Here is a 26,013-nt window from a genome sequence, read left to right on the forward strand (position 1 = left end):
ACACATACTTTTGAATTACCATATCCAAGAAGGACAGTATCTCAGGTTAGAAGATAAATCAGAACAACCGTATACCTTTGCAGATTTTATTCTGCCAATGACTTTTGAGTTGCTTTAAAATTCCCAGTTTGGAAATTTACCTTGTTTCGGGTGCAGTGACTGTTTTTGCATTCAAAAAAACCCCACAAAAAATACCCCAACTCAACAGCAACAACAAAACCACCAAACCACTCCAGTATTTATCATATACACGGATAGTCTCCCTGTCAAAGTTCTTAACATTTTCTAGATTGAAAGCTGGAATAACATGTGCTATCACTAATATTAATAATTGTAGTGAAATAAAAAGTACTGGAAAAGCAGTTATACATTTTGCAAACAAGTTGTGCTTAAAACTGGTATTTACCGAAATTCCCAGTATCTAAATGCCTATTGCAGGCTCAACAACAGAGCAGTTTGAAACATGCAATTGGTTCTTACTCCTCTGTATGCAAAGTAAGCAAGAAGCTATTTCTCTTACAAGTCTCTGTTACTTCAGATTGTTCTACAGAAAGGAACTTTTCTCATGTGCTAAACTTGACTGGTTCACGGAAGAGAATATAAAATCTGCTTGTCACCTGTAACCTGCACTTTTCTGCAAGGTGGTGACCAGGATCCCTTTCGGGACTGGCTACAGAGATGTCAGTTCTACCAGAAAAGTTACTTATTTGACAGCAAATCTGTGCTACTTATTTTTCAAGCAGAACTTTCTGAAAACCTCTAGCACAAGCATAGGTCTGATTCCCTGAAGCAGTGGATCTGGTTTATTCGGCTCTCCTCGTGTATCTCACAGTTCTCAAATCAGTCTGCTTTTGTGCTGCAGATGCCACCATTTTCAGGTTCTGCAATGCGCACCGTGTAGTCCTTTGTAAATATGCGAGGCAACAAAAATTCATTAAGTCTAGAGAGAAAGTACTCAGAAGAAAATCTCACAAGAAGCACACTTTCAGGGAATATCTTAATTTACAACGAGACTCTCTCTAACCCAGGCTACGGAATCCGAATAGAAGTCCAGACTGCATTTCCAGCTCTGCTTTCCATCTAGGCTTCATAAATCAGTGTGCACTGAACTGCTTCTCCCGGGCGTGCAGCACAAGCGGGCTGCGCGGAGGGAGAGTTAGCGCCGGTAGATGGGACTCTGCAGGGTCACGCGTGTTCTCAAACCTCCTGAACATCCAGCGTGGGCTGGAGAAGAGCCCGTTGTAGCGTCTGGGAGCGGCCCTGGCAGAACACCTCCCAGGGGGACTAGAGGGGGAGCACACGGCAGTGCCACCGCTGGCTCTGCTCATCTGCAGAGCTCTGTGAGAAGGACGTGGCCTAGAGCTGTATTATGACTGAATTCAAAGGAAAAAGAAACCCTTGGAGAACGGAGGAAAGCCTTTCTTCAGGAGCCATGATTAGAACTGTCATAAAGCCAGTATTTATTTCACCTGCTAGCATACAAAGGAAACAGAACCAACCTTTTTTGTGTGTTCCTGCTTCATAATATACAGCTGATGCTTTTCCTAATATACCTGAAGCACCCTGATAACAGGAGAATAGGCCCTTTACAATCTACTTACGATCCACGAATGAGGTGAAGAGCATTCTGAAGCGGCTGAGCCTGCTGCCCTCGTCGGCCCACATGCGCACCACGCCGGTGCCCGTCTGCAGCGTCACGTCGTTGGCGACCGTGCTGCAGAACTTGGCCTTCAGGTTTTCGATAGAGCTACTGCCATCATACACAGCAACGAAGTTTCTTTTGCATTCATTTGAATGCTCCATTTGATAGTCGAGAAACCGCAAATAGATCTGTCGGAAAAGAGAAATTAACGTCTCGAGGAAAAGTGCTATAGAGAGGACAGTTTTCTTTCTTAGCAGATCTTGAATAAGATGTTTTGTCCCCTTACACATATTCTCCCCATACACTCCCAATTCACACCACTTTTAAGCGTACATTTCCTTACTACATGTCGATGTGGAGTATTACTTGACATTTGTCTGAAGTGTCCGTTTCATTTCTTCTCCCTTCCCAGAACAATCTTTACTCAATAATTTACTCTCATATATATTACTGCTCCCCTTGGAGAAAAAGAAGTCAAAAGCAAGATGCTGAGGAAAGCCCTAAGCAGCTCTGCTGAGTGAGGAGCCCAACCACGCCAGAGGAGACAGAGGAAACACAGAAGTGTGCTCTAAGAATTGTAAGACTATTTTGTCTGTTCCCATTTTAATTCATAAAAACAATGTCAAAATATAAGGGAAGGAGTCTAGTCAGAAAAGCTCTGAAGTAAAATAAGGAAATTAAAATTCGTTTCTTCAGAACGAAAGCTAATTACTGCATCAGAGCAGAGTCACAGGAGACACAAACAATGAAGTCAGGAGTCATGCAAATAAAAATGGAAGCAGGAGACATGTAGCTGGCTATCTGGGAAGAGTTAAGGAATTTAAGCCCATCTTAATCTCTCCAAAAGCAGAAATCTAGTCCAAGAGAAGGCAGTGTATGTGGCAGAACATATGCAGCAAGGAAATTAGAAGAGGAAGACGGCACTGGAAGAGTAAGCAAATTATTTTACTGGAGCAGGAAATTCGTGCAAGATTGTAATTCAGTTACATGAAAACATCATAGGGCTTTTTAATCTCTTGAAAGTTCTATTGGAATGCTTAAAATCCTAGTGAAAGTTGACGAAGTATGTAACTAAGTCATTGAAGCATGCTGCAAAATCCATCCTTAAACTTTACATATTCCTCAGATAGCCAGGATTTCGAGAGAGGAGAGATCTGTCCCCATGGAGGCCGAGGCCCCTGCTCGGCGGGACGGGCTGTGCTGCTCCTCTGCCCACGCGGAGCTCCAAGATCCCTCAGATACACCAGCTCTGGCCTGTGCGTCTGGATACAGCCCCCAGTCCCCTCTGGCCGGCCCTGCGGTGCAAAGCCCTTGTCACCGAATCCCAGAGTGTCAGGGGTTGAAGGGCCCTGGAAAGCTCATGCAGTGCAATCCCCCCATGGAGCAGGAACACCCAGATGAGGTTACACAGGAAGGTGTCCAGGCGGGTTGGAATGTCTGCACAGAAGGAGACTCCACAACCCCCCTGGGCAGCCTGGGCCAGGCTCTGCCACCCTCACCCCCAACAAGTTGCTTGTCCTCTTCCAGTGGAACCTCCTGTGTTCCAGTTTGCACCCATTGCCCCTTGTCCTGTCACTGGTTGTCACCAGAAGAGCCTGGCTCCATCCTCCTGACACTCCCCCTTTCCATATTGATCCCCAGGAATGAGTCCCCCCTCAGTCTCCTCTTGTCCAGCTCCAGAGCCCCAGCTCCCTCAGCCTTTCCTCACACGGGAGATGCTCCACTCCCTTCAGCATCTTGGTGGCTGCGCTGGACTCTCTCCAGCAGTTCCCTGTCCTGCTGGAACTGAGGGTTTTCATACACCTGCCTAAGGACAAGAACCTCCAGCCCTCATTCAGTTTGTGAAGCAGGGAAGGCAGGGTGCATGTCCCACACTTACTGCCGCTGCATTAGCTATTTTTCTGTCCTTTTGCCGTATCTCGCTTTTAATCTCAGCTAGTGCCAAAGCCTTTTAAAATGGAATTTTGAAGAACTCACTATAACAAAACCAACCACCTTTGTGTGGGGTGAATAAAACGGTCCCCCCTATCCACTGCCCAGGCTCTATGGAAAGGTCAGGAAAGGAGCCCAGGACCCCATGGCTCTTCCCTGCCAGTGATCTGCCGGTGCAGCCTCGGCCATATTATCTTACACTGCATCTCACTGGTTTGTGATTTTCAGTATATATATATATATACACACATATATATATATATCTACACACACACATGTTTTTTCTACTGTCTTTGTTGCATTTATTCTACTGCTGGAAATCCTCAGCTATGCTGGACCTGTCTTCCCTTGATGTCTCATCTCCAAACATAGGTGTGAGCTCCAAGTGCCAGTATTTGGGCTGAGAGATGGTGTTTGCATTTAATGAATGACTTTATATATCTGCTGTGAAATCACAATGGAAGCTAAAAATAAATTAGCACACTTTCAGTAAAGCTATTCAGGGTATGAAAACAAAGGAATAATTCCATTAAAAGAGCTCAGCTCTACAAAAGCTCCTTCTGGTTAGTGCATTAGGCAAGTAAAGATAAAAGGTCCTCACTCTTAGATGATATTGATTATTCTAGTAATTTTCTGAAAGCTGGAGGTAATTAAATATCTGTTACGCAGACTTTTAAAATCCTTTCATTGCTGCAGTTGTGTCAGTTTTTAAAATTTATTTTTATTCCAAAACCAAACTGAGGAAATTAAAAATGTCTATGCTTATTTTTCTCAAGAGACTGCACCATATCAGACCTAATGGGTTTTATCATCATAATTCTGCCAGAACCCAAACTCGAGAAACCAGTCAGAACACGTGGAATTACTTTTCTGCAATGTTTCAACTCAATAGTTTAGGATGACGACCTCAGGTCTGACCCACCTATAACTCTGCCCTATGGCAACATGCCATAATTAATTAAAATGCTTCAGTCCTGGTGCACTCGAGTGGCAATGTAGAGAGAAAATGGGTTTATTAGTGTTTCCACAAGAACTGCTGTTATTACTTAGACTAGTATAGGGCTCTAGAGAGTGGAGTCACTTCCTCAAAGGCTCAAAACCATTAATGGAGTATTAAACGAGTATATGATTCTGAAACATAAAGCTGTCTGTTAGGTGGGTTTTTTTCAGTTTCTTTCTTTTATTTTTATTTTTAAGAGGGTATAGCTACTGTATGTTGGAATTATGAAGAGGATTTTGTCCCTGGCCGCAAAATCAAGCTCAAGCTGTTTTAATGAGCCCAAGACAGTGCTGTTTTCATAAGCAGGCTCTCTGTGGGAACAAGCATAACTCTCATGTAACAAACGCTGGGTTTAGGCTCAAGCAGCTACTATGGCGCTTTGGGGCTTGGGCAGAAAAGCTCTAGCAAATTTTACTGTGGCGCTTTAAGAAGGTGTGATCCTATAGCTAAGGCAGAAGAGAAAGAGTGATAATTCCTCAGCTGTTTCCAGGTAAAGTTGTTTATTTTAGCTCCAACTGTTGCTGAAACTGTGCTTTAAGGTGCTGGATTGTGAATCAGTCCGGGGAGGAGCAGGTACGTGTCTCTTTGACTTTGGACAGAGCCCAATTCTCCAATAGAACCACTGGAGGCAAAAATGTGAAGCCCCGGCAGCGAGATTTTCTGGAATTCATGGAAGCTGCTAGCCCATGGTTTTGCCTGCAGTCTCCCAATAAAACCTGAGTTCAAGTCGAACGTCCCTGAAAATTGTTCTTTAACCAGCGTTCACCATTATTTTATATTTTAAGTTTCAAATAATAGGAAGACGGCACCGTGGACTTGCTGTGTAACTTCAATTTTGGAAACAATCCCCTATCTGGATTTCCTAAGCCACTGATACATAATTCATTTCAGCTGAAGTGAGATATTATGCAAATCACAGCTAGTGACTATTACCTGCTTCTAATGACTTGGAAACCCATTATATGCTGAGTGATGTGAATGAAACCCACCTTAGCATTTGGAGTAGCCTTAATTGTCCATATGCAGTCAACTGCTTGCCCCGGTTTTGTTTTTTCTTCTTGTTCTACTTGACTGGACCGTACTATTCCATCAGCTCCTGAGAGCTCAAATTGGCAGTCTAGGGAGAACATACACCTTGCTGTCAAATGCAATATATTCATTTAAAATTTCATGTATAAAGAAATTGTTACTGTAATACTAGACCTGGGATGGGATTTAAAATACCTCCTAGGTAAGTGAAGTCGGGATCTGTAATAGAAAGAAGTAATGAATCACAAAGGCGATCAACGCTTGAAAAGCACTTCAAGGTTTAGTGTAATCTGAAGATTATGTCCTTTTTTTCATTATGTCACAATAAAAATTGCCAGAAAGTTTACTGAATTGATTGGAAGATGCCGAGACTTTTTTTAACTGATAACATCATTCCACAATGATTGACCTTATCACAATAAGGTAATTCTACCCTGACTGCTCAGATTTCCAGCATAACACCAAAAATGACTATTCAGTTTTTTGTCCCTACGTTACCTTCTGAATTTAAGGCTGCCTGAATTTAAAGCTTCCCTGAAACCCCTGGAGCTCCCCAGAGCACGGGGGATCTTTCTGTGCACATCACTTGTATCAGATTCCTGTCTGTCTAGTTCTGAACAATCTGAACTGCAGTGGTTTAGTAGAACAGACCAACACTTTGAAATCACTAATTGCTATTAATAAAGAACAGAAAGAAGGACAGTTCAATATTACTTTTCCTCGGGTAGCAGTGCCTCTTCTCTGAGGACAGGCAGCACAAGACATGGTTTCTGAAGACAGAATTTCACCTTGATTGCTCCCGTCTGCTCTCTTCTAAACGTGCCGCGTAGGTAGCGCATGGATCTGTAGTACACACTGTAGTAGTGCCCTGAATGCATGCTACTAGTGAAGTGAGAATATACTCCACAATGATGAACTGGTGGTACTTGGCTTTGCTGGGAGGAGGGTTTGGCTGCAGCTGGGTCTGTGACGGGGCTCTGCGGGCTGGCAGGTCAGTGTCTCCAGCACCCACACTCACCCCACGCACCCACTCACAGCCGTGGCACAGAAAACCACCCTAGGAACCCCTCAAGTCACAGCGTGTGAAATGTCAGTCCATGCAAAGCACACACTAGTTCATGCAAAGTGTGTGCCTGTTTTGTACAAAAGTGTTTTCCAAAGGAAGATCCAGAATTTGGCCATTTCTGTGCCCTCCTAAATGTTTTTCTGTGCATGGATTTTATCACTTCCTCTACAACGCCCCAGTCCCGAGATGCAGTACAGCTCAGCAAACGCCCTCTTTGCCCTCCTCCGGTTTAGTTACCTATACTGAAATCTGTGACCACTATGTGCAAAATTCAGCAGCAGATTTTCAGCCTTGTGAAGCGATTATTTCAATGAAGTGAGAGTGTACGTGTGTGTGTCCTTCCATTTTCACAATCCTAAAATATTTTACCATGCTCCATGAAGCTGTAGATGAAAAAAATATTGGTCCTTTAGTTGCTGCAATCTATTGTGAAAATAATATACATTTTAAATGTATATTTAAAGCTCCAGCCAGGAACTAGGCTAAGTTAGTTTTGAAAGTGACATTCATGAAACGGCTTTGGAAATGGACTTAGCAAAATGCCTAAGTACTGTCCCGGTGAAAACATTCCAGCACATTCTTCCCACTGGACTGGTCACCATGTTAATCTGAAGAGTTCCCAAGTCTCAACTCCTAGAAAGGTATCCAGTTCTACAAGCAGTAATACATATAACCATGTTTAGTGTTTTCATGTGCTGTAGGGGTAAAGATGACATTAAAAAGTTATGCCCATGTATATATTTATAGTAGTAGTAGAGCTGACAATTGTATATTGGCCAATATACAATCTGCATTTTATTGTCCTTATACAATTGTATATTGGCCAATATACAATTGTATAAGGACAATAAAATGCAGATAACTACACGTATAGTATTTTCGAAGTCCAGCAGCCAGGCACTGCTCCAGGGCATCAGGTCACGTTTCCTTGTGAAAAGCATGCCCTGCCAGCTCTATGTGGCCCCACGGAGGAGATGCACTTTCTGTTTGGCTAAAGGCGCTGTCAGCGTCTTCTCCCCTTCCTTGTCCCCCGGCACCCACACGGTGCGCTGAGCACAGAACAGCGCTGCTCAGTCTCCTTATACTGAGAGTGGACACTCGGCCTGTACAGCTATTTCCTTTGGCTTTTCCAAAGGGAGATTTTAAATGGCTTGCATCTGGCTGAAGTGCTAGTGTAGATTTGCTTCAGATGTTTTTGCCATGGTGTCTCATATTCCTAGAAGACAGGCTGTTGGAAATGCCAGCTATTTGTCCACATAAATGTGCCTTCCATCACTGCCGCTGGTGAGACTGGTGTAAGTTAGGAGTAACAAAGAGGGAAGTTGCTAAAGCCTTCGGCATGGACAATACCAATGGACTCCTTCGCTAGCAAACTACAGACCTGTAATTCCCTTCAGGCAATTTTCCTAAGTGGTTTTAGCCCAGGGTGCTGTAAGATGAGCAGGACCAAGGCTGTGACTATCGCAATGTCACTTTGCCTGCAGGAGCACGCCTGGTGACATGCGGCCCTGGACCGCTGGCATCGACACCCACAGACGCTCATCACCCGGGTCAGAATTTAAGGCATCTTTACCTGGTATAAACGAGTACTTTGCTTGAAATCCCTTTCCTTCCAGCTCCTCATCAGAAGTAAACTTGATCCACATAAATCTCCCTGTTGATCTAATTAGTGCAGGACTTTTCAGACCACAGTAGCGATTAATGAGGGGGGAGAAACCAAAAGGCCCATCTCGAACCTCCAGATGATCAAACCGACATTCAAATGAGGGTTCTATGTAATAAGGTTCATCAAAGGTCAGCTCAATTCTTTGTCGTGGAGCAGCTAGACGTAAAAAATCGAACAGAAGGTTACATGAAGATCTATATAAAAACCACATGAAGACATGAAATAATGAGCTAGGCCTCCAAAACAGCAAATAAACAAGGGATTGGAAACTTCTGAGATTCCCTCTGGCAGTCTCCTACAAAAACTCAGACACACTGTCACAGACGTTTTAAAAATGCTTCTGTAGAAGATACTTTTTCATGGAATTCTATGGATTTTGCTTGCTGATCTTTATTGTTGAACACTCAGAAGCGACATATATTTAACGCTGCGCATGGAACAGATATTAACATATATGCAAAGGTATTCAAGCAAGTTTTAGTATTAAGATATAAATTAAAACCAGTGTTCTGTGAAAGCAAAGTACGTAAAAAAGGACAAAACATTGAGGGATGCAGAATAGAAAAGATACTCGCGGGTATATTTCCTAAACGTTAAGCCCAAATTTGCTGATCCTTTGGCAGGAGACACCTTTTATTACGATATTCAGAGAGGTGCCAATGTTCCATATGCACTATTAACATGCAGGTGACTGCAGCTGTTTTAAGTGTGAGCCGGTAGCCCCTGAATCCCGATGAGCTGCAGCTACGGCAGCTTTAGGACGGGACTTTGACCTCTGCACTGTGGAGCCCTATTTTATGACCAGCTTTAGCATTTCTTGTTCTTGCCACCTCTTGAGCTACATGAACTTGCAGATACTAACCGGTATCTGGAACGACAGCATTAAAGACTCACACGCTGTCTGATCCTTCTGAATGCCAAAGGGATTTATTTATGTGTCTCTAACGCTGTTCAGACATCACAGGAGTGAAAAACGCGTAGCTGTTTGCACATACGGGCAGTGGCTGCGGGAAGGACCCTGGCTAGAAACTGCGGCGGGTTGTTGTTTCCCTCGGGTCCCCACGGCGTTTCTGTGCAGGAGGGTGAGGGCGGCGCTGGGTTCCCCGTGTCCCGCAGCGCTCCAGATGTGCACACCAGCAAAGTGAGGGTGTCCCTGAACCGGGACAAACAAAACCCTGAAACACACGACTTGAAATATTTCAATGAATTGATACTAATCTGATTATTAAGCTGACTAATATTTTTAGCTGACTTCAGTGGGTTTTGGGTGCGTTCTAAAAAGAGGGAGAAATATTTAGTGTGTCACAAGTCTTGCAGTTTTTATCCAGCTGTTCTCCTTGGAATGGGGTTTTGTTCTAGTTAATGAAATTGCTTTGTCCTCATCGCATAATTTCAGTAGCGCCCTGCGCAGTGCTAACAGATCTCCATATTTTTAGAATAGTACAGTGCTGTGGCAGTCAGATGTGTCTTTTTTATTAATAAAGGACAGCATAACGATCTTCTGCTTGTGAGACAGAAAGAATATAGTCTTCAACCAGCTTCTGCACTTTATTATCAGCAATATTGGAAGTGATATTAAGCTACAATTTTTATCTTCAGAGATTACAGTAGATCAGATGCTGCTTTTTCTGGCTGTGAGGGTATGTCTTATTCCATATAGCTAATTCTCCAATGTTTGTGTTTGCTATTAATTTGTTATTATTACTTCGGACAGCAGATTTAGCTCCATGTTCACCCAAAGGGCTGTAGAACTGACTGTATCACCAGATGGCTATACAATACTTGACAGCAGAGTCGAACAACACTGCTTCAACAGTTCAAGATGGTCCATTTGATGGTAAGATTACAATATGACAAACCAGAAATGCAGCACGTACCTTCTAAGATATAGATGCACTCTTGATTTGGTGGGTACATGTTGGGGTAGTTTGGGGAAGCAAAATGCCCTCCATTGCTTGTCCGCACCCAGTTGTCGCACTGCGTGGGAGGAATGCGGTTCACTCCAATATTTTGCCCGCCTTAAGTCAAAAAACAAAGCGATGCAATTAATTTCTCCTGCAAGCATGCACATTTCATTTTGCAAAAGTAAAACCCTGACATAACGCCTATGCTGTCAAAGATGAAAATGATTTTGGTTGAAAACCCTCTTATATGTCACTTAGTATCTAGCTAGGAAACTCTCATGTTTCATTTAGTGATGCGGTATATCCTGAAGAGATCACCATTTCTGAATATCCACTAATCCTTGGGAAGGGAAGAGGGGGGGTCAAACAGTCACAGCGGATGCCAATACAGCAGCATTATCTTATGGCTTATGGCTGCTCCATTCCTACGCAAGTACAATCCAAAATATTTGTTAGCTTTTACTATTTTTGGCCTAATTCTACAGTATACTGCAGGACACGGCTCACAGATTGAGTATCTATTTACATAATTTGTTGGAATACTGAATGCTTACAACAGACTGAACTACAAGATGTAAATATATTAAATACACAACGGTAGCTAACGTTACTCATAACGTTACTCATACTGCTGCAGTCATTCTCCTCAGCCCGTGGCGCGGAAGCCGTGCCGGTTCCGCCGGCGCTGGGTCCGCTGAGCTGCCCCAGTGCGTTACAGCACCTGCCACGCGGCAGCTCCTGGATTCACGGCTGAAACTGCCCAGGCAGATTCGGTAGGTGTCACTTCAAGGAATTCTTCTCTCCTGCGGGTGGGTTAATCCCACACATGAGAGAATAAGGTTCGTGAAACTGCTGCCTTCCCACCCCGCAGGCTTCAGAAGTGGCTGTGGGTGGACTCTTTGGAAAGCTTGTTGTCAGATACAGGAAAGATGAATTTCTGTGGTGTTTTTTTCCCCACTTCTAAGGTCTGAAACCACAGAATCTTAACTGGGTAAGTGAACATCCATGTTCTTTGGGACTAGATGGCTTTGTCCAGTAAAAACATGCAGTAAATATGAAGAAAATGGAAAATACTGGAATTCATATTGGTAGTTCAAGAGCTATTAACACCTGAACGCAAATACTTCCTTTCACTTGTTTTCCTTAATTAAAAATTATAAAACTCTTAGATTTTTTAAAGAAAATCATCAAAGCAAATTTGTACCTTGTGTCTTCTGTGCAACAGCAATCCCTTCCACCACAAGGATCGTTACCAGCAGCACTGAGGAGAGAAGTGGACAGGAAGAACATCAGTAATTCATCACCATTACAGACCGTTTTCTGCAGTCTCTATTCATGCAAATCCTAGAATCACCAACCAGAGCAACTCAGAGCATGCAAAAATATAAATTAATATGTGTTTTCTTAACATTTCAACATGAGGAAAGCTGTGCAGCCCGAGCGCACTGTCAGTTCTTCCAGGTTCCTCAGCAGAGCACCTGTGAGAATAGCAATTTGTTGTCTGAGGAGACCTGAAGAATATCTTCTGGAGTGCCTATTCATTTGCAAGCATTTTATAAAAGTAAATGGTATCTATCTTTGTGTAAGTTCTACACCCTGAAACAAGAGGCTCCACTGCTATATTGAACCAGATTTACCCTCAGTCCATACGTGTAACACGTACAAGAGACTTCTCCGGCATCCAAGAAACAACTGGATTTCAATTGACTCAATATTGGACCTGGTAAAGATTTTGTTACACTCGTCCCCAACCCTCGTTGTTCTTCCTTCCTTCAAACCCTCTAGATTGTTTTGCTGTTGGCCTTTCCCTTCCATTTCCACTTTGATTGCACCCAAGCAGCGTCAGCCTGAACAGCACATATTAAAGGTTCTGGATTCTGCTATTCATCAACAGCTTAAAGCAGGCTTAATGTCCGGATTTTCCTAAAATGCGCTGTCTCCTCAAGTCGTCAGATGTCACCAGGACAGAAGGGAAAAGAGAATGAGATGGAGCGTGTCATTGCGCCACTCTTCACATCTTTCATTTGCTTCTGACTCAAGTATCTCTGCAATTCTGGATACGTATCTTAGAGAACTTGATGAGCAGGCGAGGACTCGGCCCTGGACAGACGACGGACACAGGATACAAGATGTAGAATCATGCCTGTCATTGAGATGGTGAATAGAGAGCGACCACTTGTTTTCTGTTCAAATACGAGAACCAGGGGGTATCAGACAAAGCCAACAGGTGCCATGTCCAAAGGAAATTAAGTTCTTGTTTGTTTTGTTTTTTAAATGCACATGCTTTACAATGCATCCCTAAAGTAGAAAAATTCTGGTTCAGAAAGCCCTTAAGCCAGAAGCTGTTGGAAGTTTGGGGTAATACTTGGGGCAAATTTAATTTGCTCTACTTTTATAGTCTTTCTGAGACCTCTACTTTTCTGTCTCTGTGAAAGAAGGTACCAGGTTAGCTGGACCTTTGGTTCTCAATCTCTTGTTAATGCTGAGTCAGACAGGCACGGCCTCACCACTGCAGGGAAAAAAAGGAAGGAAATCCTGCAGGAGTTTTGTCACATTCAAGAAGTCCGGTTTATTTTTCCCTCTCGTTGCTCAGGCAGTTTAGTGGCTGGAGCTGAATCAGCGTTTTCTGTCCCTGGGACTGTCCCTGTCACTCTCCAGCCCCTCGGAGCCTCCGGAGGGAACGCGCGCTGCCCGGCACCCCAACCAGCCCATCGAGGTGCTGCTGCAGCGCTGGCGCTGATGGATTATTGTATCTTGGGGAAGAACAGAAGGAATCAATGTTTGCCCCTCAAAGTGTCCATCTAGCATCTGTGGTTTATCATGCATGTTTCTGCTGCCCCTTTTTCTCTCTACCCGTATTAAAACAGATTGTATATCATGATGAGACTTTCCTTACCAACGACCGCTTTTTCACTTGTAAGTGGAGTTCACAACTGTGGGTGTTCTGAAACACCAGATGGGCCTTGCAAACAAGTGTTAGTTCCTAGAAACTTACTTGATTTTTAGGGATGGATTATGAGATAGTAGGTTAAGACCTGGATAGTTTAGCAGCTTCCATCTTTGCAATGATTTTGTATTTTCATCAATATTAATATACTGAAAATATACTTCCTGTCATTATCTCTGTACAAAGTATCAGCTGTTAATCATTGCTGACTCACCCCAGACTGAACACTCAGGCTGCAGAAGAAAGACCTAGTACCCATTACCGGTCTCCAAGTTACACATATTCACTAGTTTTAAAAGCAAATAAAAATAAATAAAGATCTCATCTTTATCAGCATATAACTGGCATTAGTTTACAGATATTTTTTAGTTTTTAGTATTTCTTATATAGATGCCACTATTTCAAAATTATTTGCAGTTTATTTTTTGGCTTCTGTGTTTAAAGCGAGCACTCCAAGATGTGAGTTTAAGTGCATGAACTTACAATGCATTGGTACTGCTGAGATCGCTTGTCCCTAGCAGACAATCTTAGCAGTGCTTATAAAGCTGTCTATGTATTTTCTTCTTTTTCCCCCACCATTTTTGGAACAACACTTCAAAGTTGGCTTTTGTCGTTACAGTAACCGCAGATTGCACAGTCCTACATAAATCACGCGTCAGCAAGTTCTTCTATTGAATTAACCCTTCTTGAAGATGCGCTATGCCCACCCTCTATTTTGCAAGGACATGGAAATCTCTTTATAACTTCTTGTGCTGCTTCTTAGAATGTGGTATCGGCTTTGTTATTTTTCTTAAAACAAACAAACACAAATATGAATAAGATAAATACTTGCATGGCTAACAAGATGAATGCAGGCAGTCACTGTCAGGTAAGAGTGGGCAATGTGGGGGTTTGTTTCGGCTGGTACAGCTATATCTGCTATGGTTCACATTGCTACAGTATACCTTTCTTTACCTTTTTCACCTTGAAAATATCAGTAAGCATCTAAGTTGATTTCAGCGTTTGTGGTCTCCTGTACAGATAAGAGACAACATGAGAATAGATATTTGGTGACACTAACCAGAAATTCCCTCCTGGAATGATGTGGATGCAGAAAGATGCCTCCTCAGAGGACTCCAGCAAACCCAACCAGCTCTATGAACGGCGCAGAGCCGCGTGTGTCGGTGCACAAGGCGTGAACGGCGCAGAGCCGCGCGTGTCGGTGCACAAGGCGTGAACGGCGCAGAGCCGCGCGTGTCGGTGCACAAGGCGTGAACGGCGCAGAGCCGCGCGTGTCGGTGCACAAGGCGTGAACGGCGCAGAGCCGCGCGTGTCGGTGCACAAGGCGTGAACGGCGCAGAGCCGCGCGTGTCGGTGCACAAGGCGTGAACGGCGCAGAGCCGCGCGTGTCGGTGCACAAGGTGTGAACGGCGCAGAGCCGCGCGTGTCGGTGCACAAGGTGTGAACGGCGCAGAGCCGCGTGTGTCGGTGCACAAGGTGTGAACGGCGCAGAGCCGCGTGTGTCGGTGCACAAGGTGTGAACGGCGCAGAGCCGCGCGTGTCGGCGCACAAGAACAGTGCAGAACAACACCATGTGCAGGCAACTACAGCAGATAAATGGGCTGAATATTTGTCTTACTGTCTTCCTCTTGCCATGTTACACGGATGAGCGGACACAGTGAGTATGTGCCACCCTCTCTTTGTTCCCTGCCTTCTTCATCCTCATCATTTTTAACCCCTTCCACCTCTCGCCTTTCCTCGGCAATGTCTCTCCTTCCATGCTCTCAACAACCCTTCAGATGTACTCCAAGCAGCCCAGCTGGCACACATTGAAGGGCCCTCCTTTGCCATTGCTTTTATCCCGGGTGACAGCACGGTAAGAGGTGTCTCTAATGCTCTAAGGCCCTCACCCCGTGACACCGCTGGCAAAACACCGAGAGCATTCGCATCTCTTCTTCCAAGAGGTAGTATTGCCTTAAACTGGATGCATTTACATGACACAGTATAATGTGAGACAGCAAACAGGAGTTTTTTTGGCTGTAAACAAGGCCTATCAATGTTCAGGATGAAAGGAAAAGAAAGGAGGTATTTTTAGACTGCCTCCATTAACCCATTTTTGTGTGTATTTTAAAAACAACAAAGCAATCACCAGGTGTCCTAAATCCATACCACTTCCTGGGAAAATACTTTTGCATCTCAAAGGCTAATTTGGAGGCTGCAAGTCAGTAAGAAAGAGGGACAGTGTGTGGAGGAGAGGGGGACGCTGTGGACGGAGCCGGGGAGCTGCGCTGAGCCGCGTCCTGCGCGCACCCGCACTGCACTGCTCACACCTGCACTGCACTGCTCACACCCGCACTGCACCGCTCGCACCCGCACTGCACTGCTCACACCCGCACTGCTCACACCCGCACTGCACTGCTCACACCCGCACTGCTCGCACCCGCACTGCACCGCTCGCACCCGCACTGCACTGCTCACACCCGCACTGCTCACACCCGCACTGCACTGCTCACACCCGCACTGCTCGCACCCGCACTGCACCGCTCGCACCCGCACTGCACTGCTCGCACCCGCACTGCACCGCTCGCACCCGCACTGCACTGCTCGCTCGCACCCGCACTGCACTGCTCGAACCCGCACTGCACTGCTCGCTCACACCCGCACTGCACCGCTCACACCCGCACTGCACTGCTCGCACCCGCACTGCACCGCTCACACCCGCACTGCACCACTCACACCCGCACTGCACCGCTCACACCCGCACTGCACTGCTTGCACCCGCACTGCACTGCTCGCACCCGCACTGCTCGCACCCACACTGCACTGCTCACACCCGCACTGCACCGCTCGCACCCGCACTGCACCACTCGCACCCGCACCACGCGCACCCACACTGCACTGCTCACACCCACACTGCACTGCTCGCACCCGCACTGCACTGCTCACACCCACACTGCACTGCTCGCACCCGCACTGCACCGCTCGCACCCGCACTGCACCGCTCGCACCCGCACTGCTCGCACCCACACTGCACCGCTCGCACCCGCACCGCACTGCTCGCACCCGCACCGCTCGCACCCGCACCGCTCGCACCCGCACCGCTCACACCCGCACTGCACTGCTCGCACCCGCACTGCACCGCTCGCACCCGCACTGCACCGCTCGCACCCGCACCGCTCGCACCCGCACTGCTCGCACCCGCACTGCACTGCTCGCACCCGCACCGCTCGCACCCGCACCGCTCGCACCCGCACCGCTCACACCCGCACTGCACCGCTCGCACCCGCACTGCACCGCTCGCACCCACACTGCACCGCTCACACCCGCACCGCACTGCTCGCACCCGCACCGCACCGCTCGCACCCGCACTGCACCACTCACACCCGCACCGCTCGCACCCGCACTGCACCGCTCGCACCCGCACTGCTCACACCCGCACTGCACCGCTCGCACCCGCACTGCACTGCTCGCACCCGCACTGCTCGCACCCGCACTGCACTGCTCGCACCCGCACCGCACCGCTCGCACCCGCACTGCACTGCTCGCACCCACACTGCACCGCTTGCACCCGCACTGCACCGCTCGCACCCGCACTGCACCGCTCGCACCCGCACCGCTCGCACCCGCACTGCACCGCTCGCACCCGCACTGCTCACACCCGCACTGCACTGCTCGCACCCGCACTGCACTGCTCGCACCCGCACTGCACCGCTCACACCCGCAGCACGATCACGAGGATGAAGAGTGATCTTGTTTCTGATCAACAGAAACCCAAATAGTTCAAATGCACGTGAACTTGCAATGGGACACGGCATTCCCCTGCTCCTCCTTTTTTCCTCTTTTAAAGTCTATTCTGTATCGCTGTGCCCTGAGCATTCTTCAGCGTGGATGCAAGATACACCCCAGACTTCGCTCCACACTCTATCATGGTACAGGAAACAGAAGTATCTACAAATGTCTCTTGACCATGGCTTGTTAATGCAAGCAACAGCACAAACAGTGCAGGACTGCCCGAATATCCCAGGAACAGAAGGGTGGGTTTGATCGTTCTGTTTCTAATGGAGGAGTGTGGTGAGAATTCTACTGGGACAGACTGAAATATAGGAGGCTGACCTTATAAATGCAGAGACATTTAGCTGGTAAATATAACAGAGGTTACTGCTTCTGCTCATTACATTAAGCTTCTTCTTCACGCTATGTACACTGAGGCAGACACACTGAGGGGCTTCTTTTATTCATGGATCTGGCATTTGCTACAGACTTTCATTTCACAAATTGTGGTGCATATTGTATACTACCATTGAAAGCTCTGATGGCTTTTACCGGTGTGAACGCTAACTAGAGGTAAAGAGAAAGCAGCAAGCTCCTGTCTCTGTTTTCAAAAGAATCGCTTTTTCATTTTCTTCACTTCTTTGCATGAAATACTTTAGATCACACAGCCTGCAGACAGCTGTATAAATTTTTAAGAGTGAAGACACTAACCATACATTGCAAATTCTTATTCTTATTCTATTGTTGAAAAAGGCTATGGAATAATCTAAAAGAATCCCCTGGGCCAGTGAAATAAACTACGTGTTGTTTGCAGAAGTCAAGATTTTCTTTGCTGGCATTTCTTAAAATTCTCTAAGCATATTGAAGTATGTAGAGAGAGATCCACAAACGAGGGGCTCCTTTTTCTCTTTAAAAATGAGAATAACATAGTTAGTTTCGTAGTAAGCAGGTGCTCAACCCAACATTGATAAACCAGGGTGTTGCTTAGCGAAACAAGCGCTTTAGGCTGCTCGGATGACACATGCTTGTACTTGCTGGCAAGATGCGTTCCTCGTGCTTGCTGGGGTCCGGCCGTGCTCTGAGCTCCCCGTGGTGTCTTTGCTCTTCTCCTCACTGGGGATCTCCAGCAGCAGCCGGATCTGCCCCAGCGACGACAGCGGGATCTGTGTGTGCCGGGCAGGCTCCGTGTCACACTGAGAAACGGGAAGAATCCCACTCATGTCTTAAATGAACACCGAGTCATTCAGAGCGTTACACGCTCGCAGTGCAGCCGTCGCTGGGATCCCAGGGGCAGAGCTGACAGGCACTGCTTAAAGCAGGATTCACCGCTTATCTCTGTGCTCTGCTCCCTGGGTTAGGCAGCACCTTGTGCACGCACAGTCCAAGCCGACGGTGATCGCAACGCACAGATCGTGCGCGTTAGGAGATGCAGCCGCGATTCCTGCTTCACTCTGGCAGATGCGGCCTACATTAACAACCGCTGGATCTTAATTACATACTATGTTTTGCCTTACGGGAATTAATCCTTTTCTGTGTACTGTTCTTAAACCTAGCTCCTAATTTGCCCTGTGTGCTGAAATTAATGTTACTTTCAATAACTGCTAATCACACTATCCCAGTTTTTAACATCCTTTTCCCCCCCACATCTCTAAACATTATTGTCAACTATTCATGTGGTGGCAGCATTTGTGATGTCACATCATGTCTTATTCCCTGGCCAAGATTATATATACAACATAAACTACTTATATGTGTTTTGGCTGCTTTTAAGGGTTCTGATCAAGTGCAAGGTCTCCTGATGTTAGATGCTGCATGAACTCGAAGTGATTGACCAGTTGTCTTCTAAAGAAGACAATTCTTCTGCAATTTAGACAGACCAGGTAAAACAGTGTAAGGAAAACAAGATGCTTTGGACTTTATCTAATTCTGTGTGGACGGTCACCTGCTTTTCCTTCAGCAAGCTAGTCAACTGCCTTTCTGATTTGGGCCATTTTTAGCTCAGAAACACAATCTGTAAATTCCAGGGAATAAGATTTTTCTCTCTCTCTGCATTTGGTGACATTTGCTAACTGACAAAAGGAATACTGGATTGGGCCTGTTACTGCTTTTTTAGGCAAACAACTCTATTGCTGAGGATGAAAACACAACAGTTTTTGAATCCCACGTGCTCTTTCAGTTCCCAGCCTGTATATATTCCCTGAGCTCCTGTGCTCTGAACAGGACGTTTACAGATGGTAAAACGAGCATCCAAGGGCAGTTAGGGTGGCTGCCTAAAGCTCAGCCTGTTCACAGCTCCGGTGGCGTCCTCGTGCTGGGATACACCACAGGATGGCCACAGAATGAGGTAGAGGTGACGATGTGTAGCAGACAAGGCGTATTTGAGTTGTGAGTCCGACTCAGAGCACGCCAGGAGCTGCACACCATTTGTAATCCTTCCCACAAGAGCCTGATGGCAGCAAGGGGCTCCAGCAGCTATTAGCAGTGACACGAGTGCCTCGCTAAGGTCCAAATCTCGTTAGCCCTCGGTGTGCCAGCAGGACAGCGACCGCACGGCTCTGCTCTCAGACACAACCGTTCCATCGCACTCCGGCTGCTTCCGGGGGGTTCCTCCCCTTCACATTGCCAACGAAACAAACGGGCGGTCTGTGTGTCTGCACAGGAACCGGGTTACCTGGTTCAGGAGGAGAACGCGGCGCTCGCATGTCCCTCTGCTCACAATCGTCTGCAGAACAGTTCATGCCCGGATGGACCTGCGACACAGTCCCCCCCAGGTCTGCGCAGAACATTCACCATTTCTGATGCTGCAAACGCGTGAGCAGCCGCGGGCTCCTGCCTTTTACCACTTGCTCCACATCCTGGTACTTATAATCCTTTCCTGGGCACGTCTGTCTGCCAACTCCTGATACTTTCCATTTTTAAAAGAGAAGCTTTCCTTTTTATATGGAAGGTCTTTTTCATCTCCAAGCCGTGTGCAGCAAGAGGCTGATGAGAAGCTGGGTGTGCAAACCGTGCTGACGAGGGGTTCCAAACACCTTATTGAAATACATACAGCGGCTTCAAGTTCAGCTGGTTTCCCTGGAGCCGACAGAACGGATCCTGCTGTACAGAACCACGGTGAATGCAGCTTTCCCCCAGATTACTTGTTCTTACAGCACCTGGATAGTGATACTTTTGACTTAAAAATAGATCAGATCGTCCCAAACTTCTTCTCGTTCTTTGTTATCAGTGTAGCGTATTTTTTCAGTAAAAATCTTTTCAGGAAAGTGTATTATGGAATTAGCATTATATTAGAAGTTCTGCTGTTTGATGTCATGTCTGACAACAATTTGTGCAGAGAGCACAAATGAATATGTTTTTCCTAAACTCCTCAATCTCAGCCCCTTCAAACAAGACTTCTCTGTGTTCATGGGTTTTATTGTATGTTAAAGAAGGATGTTTTGTGAAACGTAATCCCATATTGCCAGTCCTTCCCTGCTGCATAGAACAACATCAGCTTCGTAAGATCAGAAAACGGGGTGAAGCACAAAGATAAGCTAAAAGGAAAGTGGAATTTTTTCATGGAAAGTTACCTGCCACCTTTTTTCTTGAAAAATTTACACTCCCCCACCCCAAAAACTCACAGCATTTGAGGTGGCAGTTGTCAGTCACATACCAGGAGGTAGCAAGCTATTAAAATGGAACAAGCCATTTAAGTTGTCCGAGACTGCAAGTGTTTCATTAATTAAAAACCAATTTGGAGTATAAAAGGCAGAAAAGCAGCAAGCTTGTTTGCATTGCTAGAAGCCCAACTGTATCCAAGACTCTGTAATTAAGATTTTGCTTCAGTCCAGATAAGCATGTCCATCACTACGTGTGTAACACAGTTTATATTTAAACAATGCGGACAAGAGTATCCGCAATTTCTGGCATAATTGCAGATGTTTATCAGCTCTCTCCACCGTTCCTGCAATGAATTATCCAGTCAATTGCTGACAGGTTCGTCAATGATTAATAGCTTATGAAGTTTCATTTTGGGCCCATTTTTTTCTGCCAAATCTCCCTCTGTGAACCTTATGGAAGGTGCTGAAAATCTTTTCTCATTAGATAGGGATATATAATTCATTCATATTAGATAGGGATATATAATTCAATAGCTCCTTTAGCTTCAACCCAGCGTTACTCTGTATTCTGGCTACAACTCTATACCTGACTTATACGCTGAACTTTTCTATTAATATCAACGTCATTACAACCAACTTGTTCTGTAAACATTTTAGTGGTCATTGTGAACTATGCCTTAGGAAAATCAGGGAGTTAATGTTTTTGACATTACGCCATTCTGGGATCGGTGCATTTTGGATGTTAAGTTTGTCCATGTATTAATGGCAAGGCACGATACATCGCACCAAATCCTTTCCCTGCTCACAGCAGAGCAGCTTTGCGAACCCCGTTCTACGTTCACTGAGTTCCGCGTAGCTGCTCGGCAGCGCAAGCGGGTGCTCAGCGCCGAGCGGCGCAGAACAGCCTGCAAGCAGGTCCTGGCTTTAGGTAAAAAACAACGTTCTGACAGATCCTTAACACTGCCTTTGTTAGGGCCACTGTGGCCTTCACGGTCAGCGCTTTGATTCTGGTTTCAGTGCACAAATGGTGAAATCATTAACGGATCTTTAGATTATCTTTTTTCTCTGCTTGTTTTTAACTTTTTGGGCCATTGCTACACCTTCTGACTTTGGAAACGGGAGGCTGCAATGCCTCGCTTTTGTGTGGCAGAGGAAGCATTGCTTCCTAACACGGCTTGTTTGTGAGAAATCAGCTCTTAGAATCCTGCCCAAAGGCCAACGAGGGGGCTGGGCAGAGCGGCGGGACGGCAATCCCAGCACTCGACACTGCGCAGCCCGCCAGAGCCGCAGGTGACTGGGAAGCCCAGCGGGCGCTGGGGACGTCGCGGTTTGTCCCAGGCCTGCCTGCGTGTGGGATCATCAGCACGGAATCCACAGAACTCTCTTTAGCTTTTTAAATCAATCCAACACAATGTTACGTACTAGACTGGAACCGAAACAGTCCAAACCTAATGAGCAGTCAGGATTTAACTTGGGGTTTGTTGGGCTTTTTAACCAAATTATAGGATATGGAGATGAAAGAGGGAAGATATTTGAAGAACGGGGACAAGCTCTTAGCGAACACATTTTGGGGGAACAGCAAATATGAGGAAATTCAAGATAGATATATTTACTTCCAAAGCATAACAGGACTAAGGCTTTATCAAGAAAGCAGCTGCTTTGCTCTCTTTGGAAGCAAAGGGTTATAATGCCTTATTGTTGCAGAGCAGTTGCATTTTGCGAGCTTGTGCTACGACTACAGAATGATTCTGGTGTGTTCAGATCTCGTGGAGAACAGAACCCGGGAGGAAGAGGCTTCATGTCCAGCACCAACCAGCAGCTGGGGCTGCAGGAGGTTCCACACCAAGGGCTGGGCTGCAGCTCCGCAAACCTGACAGACATACAGACTGGCAGACATACAGCCCGACAGACCAACCTGCCACAACAACCTGCTGAACCAACCTACCACACCAACCTGCCAGACCTACAGCCTACCAGACCAACCTACCATAACAACCTGCCGGACCTACCGCCCGCCATAACAACCTACCATACCAACAGCCTGCCGTACCTACAACCTGCTGTACCTACAGCCTGCCGGACCAACCACCTGCCAGACCCACAATCGCCATGCCGCAGCACCCAGTTGCGCGCGGCGCTGCCGGCCGGTACATCAGGGTGGGGGCAAATAGTCAACGTAAGAGGATGGGATTCTGCACGAGGCTTTGAAAAGTTCTGCTGAACGCTACAGACAGAGGCAATAAGAACTGTATTGAGATCTTTATTTCAATCAGCCCTTACTATTGAGACCTGAGGAGGAACACTGAGTAGTTCTGAGCAAGCGTAGCAGAAGAAATCTGAATTGCCTCAATGTGAGTACGATGGGTTCTCTTCTGCCCCGAGGGACACAGCCAAAAATATCGCCTTTGTGTGACAGAAACGTATTCCATGCTAAGAACAAAAGATGAAACCGTTTCTATTAATAAGTATTATTAAAAGATACATGACTTTCCACAATACGGTACTTCATGTATGAACTCCCCCAGTTCTGCACACAGAGCTGTTTGTATGGAGGGAGAACAACTAGGGCCACAGTAGGTAGAGAATTAAAGATGCAACTTGTAAAATACAGCGGCTCACTCTGGATGTTATTCCCAACCGTTTCCTTTTGGGATTAAATCTGTGTGTCTATTTATAGGAACATGTTTTTTTCCTTCTGATTAGATGTAATAATCAGACTACATGAAGACTTCTGGTGAAGAAGAGATAAAAGGGAGTGCGTGATGCTAAGTAATGATAGGTTGTTTCTGTAGTCATGGCAAGCGATGCATTTAGAATACTAATAGCTTATTGACTAATGGCTTTGTGCAATTTATAGATTATGAATAATACAAAAAACTTCCTGTAGAGGCACTTTTTACCTGGACACTAGTGTGATAATAAAAGCTCAGCTGTCTGTTCAGGAGAAAACCTGTACAGTCAAATATGCAGCAATCACATCTTTCTGAAATGTAATTAAATCAGCATATGTAGAAAGTAATTAAGAAGAAGCAATGCCATTTGTATTTTGTGGTTGGTTTATAGTCCTTTATGGTATATGTTACTTAAAGAGGAAGTTGAAAAAAAATCCCCGTGCTTTTCTCCCGCGGGTGAGCCTGATGTGCCTATGTAATCTACGTTATCTTCACAACTTTCATACCGTGGGAGGACATCAATGCATTTCAGAAACGGTTCATCTGCAGCGATGCCTCGTTGTCATCAATAACGCAAGCAGACTCTCCAAAATTTCCTAGTGGAATCATTTAATAATAATAATAATAATAAAAAATCCCTGATGGTTCTAGTCTGCTATTGCTGAAGAAGATATACAACGCTAGAAATAATCCCCAGGCACAAGGTTAACTGCCATATCTAGCTTTATTTTCCGACAGAAAACCCTTGCCCGCTGTCGAGCTGTATAAATAATACCACAGACAAAGCAATGCTAGGGCGAGGAGCTTTCCTCAGTCGTTTACCTCTGAACCTGCAGAAGTTAGAAACAAGATTTAAAAGCCTCAAGCGAGGAGCAGCACAGGTGAACACCGGCCAGGCAGCAGCTGGTGCCCCGGGTGACCGATTTTGTGAAAACCTCGCTGAAAACAGATCTCGCTCCCGATAACAAGCATGATAACCCGGGCTCTGCTCGGCACATCGTTAGCAGAGTTCCGAACGCACCAAGTGTTTTTAGTGCGAAGAGACGGGAGCGCAGGAAGCTCCCCGTGCGCCTCGGCAGCACACGGGGCACCGGGGCAGGGGCGCTGCCACCGGGACCCGCGAGTCTGCGGGATGTGACCCCGGCCGAGGTGCCCAGGAGCTCCCGCCGGGGCAGCCCGGGGTGGCTGCGGGTTCCCGGCAGCGCCCGCAGCCCCGCGCCGGCCCCGCAGCCCCGCGCCGCTGCCTCCGCGCCCAGCAGAGCGGGGCCGGTGCGGGGGCAGCTGCCCGGAGGAGCAGCCCCAGCAGCGGGCGGCCGCCCCTCCGCAGCCCCCTCGCCCTCGTACCAAAGTTTCCGCTGGCGGGCAGGGGGCGGCCGGGGCAGCCGGAGGGGCGGCCGCCGCCGGGAGCACCGCGTCTCCCCCCGGCGGGCGCGGGCAGCTTCTCCCGCGGAGGGCGCCGCGGCTCCTACCTTCCAGCACCGAGCAGAGTTTGTGCAGGGCCATTGTCTCCCGGCGGGCCGCGGTGATCACCGGCGCTCCATGGCTGCGGTGCCCCCCCCGCGAGGGCGCTGTGGCCCGCGGCTACGGCTGGACCGGCCCCCGCCCGCCCGCGGCCATGCCCGAGCCCGGAGCCGCCGCCGCGCTCGGTCCCATCAGCAGTGGGGCGCGGCGGCTCCGGCGGGGCGGCTGCCCCGGAGGGGCGGGGAGGCGGGGAGGGGCTCCCGTCAGGCGGTCTTGGCACAGCCCGGCAGCTGCCAGCCCGGCTGAAGCGGCTGCTGCTAAATGAAGCTCGTTTAAGATGTAAGGGGTGTTTGCCTGGATGAGCCGCTTGTACGCATGTGCCCGCCCCCACGGAGCCCCGCAAGGAGCCACCGCCGCAGCCGGCGGGGCCGCCGTGCTCCCCCCGCCCGGCCGGGCACCAGGCAGGGGCGGCAGCGGCCCTCGGGCAGCCCCCCTGGGGAGCCGGCGTCGCCCTGCTGGGCACTCCGCTCGCTCTCCGCCGCGCATCGCGCCCCAGGCCACGCTCCCCGCCCGGCCGCGGGGCTTTTCCCGTCTGCGGAGGGCCCGGCGGTGCCGCCAGCGCGGCCCCCGTGTCCGCGGCGACCAGGGCGGAGCGAGCGAACCGTGCGGCCCCTTCCCGGGACACGGTGGCTGGATCCCGGCTGCCCGCCTTTGTTCGGGATCTGAGTGGGGTGCCGGTGGGATGGGAGGGAGCCGGCCCTCCCCTCCCCTCCCGTTCCTCCCGCGCTCCCGCTTTCCGTGGCAGAGCGCCCGGGCGGTGCAGCCGTGCCTGCTGCCTGCAGAGCTGCCTGCAGCTCCGGCGCCGGGGAGAGCCCATCACACGCTATTGTGCGGCTGTTGTCTGACAAGACTGACAGCTAAAATGGAGCTATTACTTTACAAGAAGTTAATAAAAAGGCGCACTTAGCCTGCTGCCTGCTCTGGCTCGCATCCCTCCGGTTATCCATCACGTCGGGTTAGCTTGTGACGGGAGATGTTAGGGAAAGGGCCCGAGGTGGGGGCAGGGATGGCAGGGAGAGGAGCTGGCTCACCCTCGGGAGAAGGAAGGGATTTCGGTGGGGCGAGCCCCGGTCGGCAGATCCTCCCGGACCCTTCTGAGCTGTCGGCGGAGCCGCCGATGGGCCGGGCACCGGGAGCGTGGCCGGGGGAGGTTGACCTGCTGACCAGCTACGTGTATAACTGAGATCGGAAGATGTTTGGGTCTGTGCGCGGAGCGTGTTGCAAAGCTTGGCGCGGCGGGCAGGGGCGGACAGAGCACCCCGGGCCGAGCTCAGCCGGGCCGAGC

At 47.9% G+C, this 26,013-nt stretch overlaps 1 protein-coding gene across 1 annotated transcript in view; it reads right to left on the bottom strand.

The window, feature by feature from the left end:
• Nucleotides 1-24,989, bottom strand: part of NETO2 (neuropilin and tolloid like 2) — a 32,072-nt gene extending 7,083 nt beyond the window's left edge. Inside the window, exons 1-7 of the mRNA XM_065028582.1 lie at nt 24,677-24,989; nt 11,444-11,500; nt 10,213-10,353; nt 8,243-8,491; nt 5,778-5,822; nt 5,564-5,691; nt 1,602-1,830 (exon numbers count right to left, since the gene is read on the bottom strand). Of these exons, the coding sequence (XP_064884654.1) occupies nt 1,602-1,830; nt 5,564-5,691; nt 5,778-5,822; nt 8,243-8,491; nt 10,213-10,353; nt 11,444-11,500; nt 24,677-24,710 (883 nt within the window). The 5' untranslated portion in view covers nt 24,711-24,989. The remainder of the gene's footprint in view (nt 1-1,601; nt 1,831-5,563; nt 5,692-5,777; nt 5,823-8,242; nt 8,492-10,212; nt 10,354-11,443; nt 11,501-24,676) is intronic.
• Nucleotides 24,990-26,013: the final 1,024 nt, after the last annotated feature.

Source organism: Columba livia, chromosome 13 (assembly GCF_036013475.1).
Source record: "Columba livia isolate bColLiv1 breed racing homer chromosome 13, bColLiv1.pat.W.v2, whole genome shotgun sequence".
NCBI classification, from domain to species: domain Eukaryota; kingdom Metazoa; phylum Chordata; class Aves; order Columbiformes; family Columbidae; genus Columba; species Columba livia.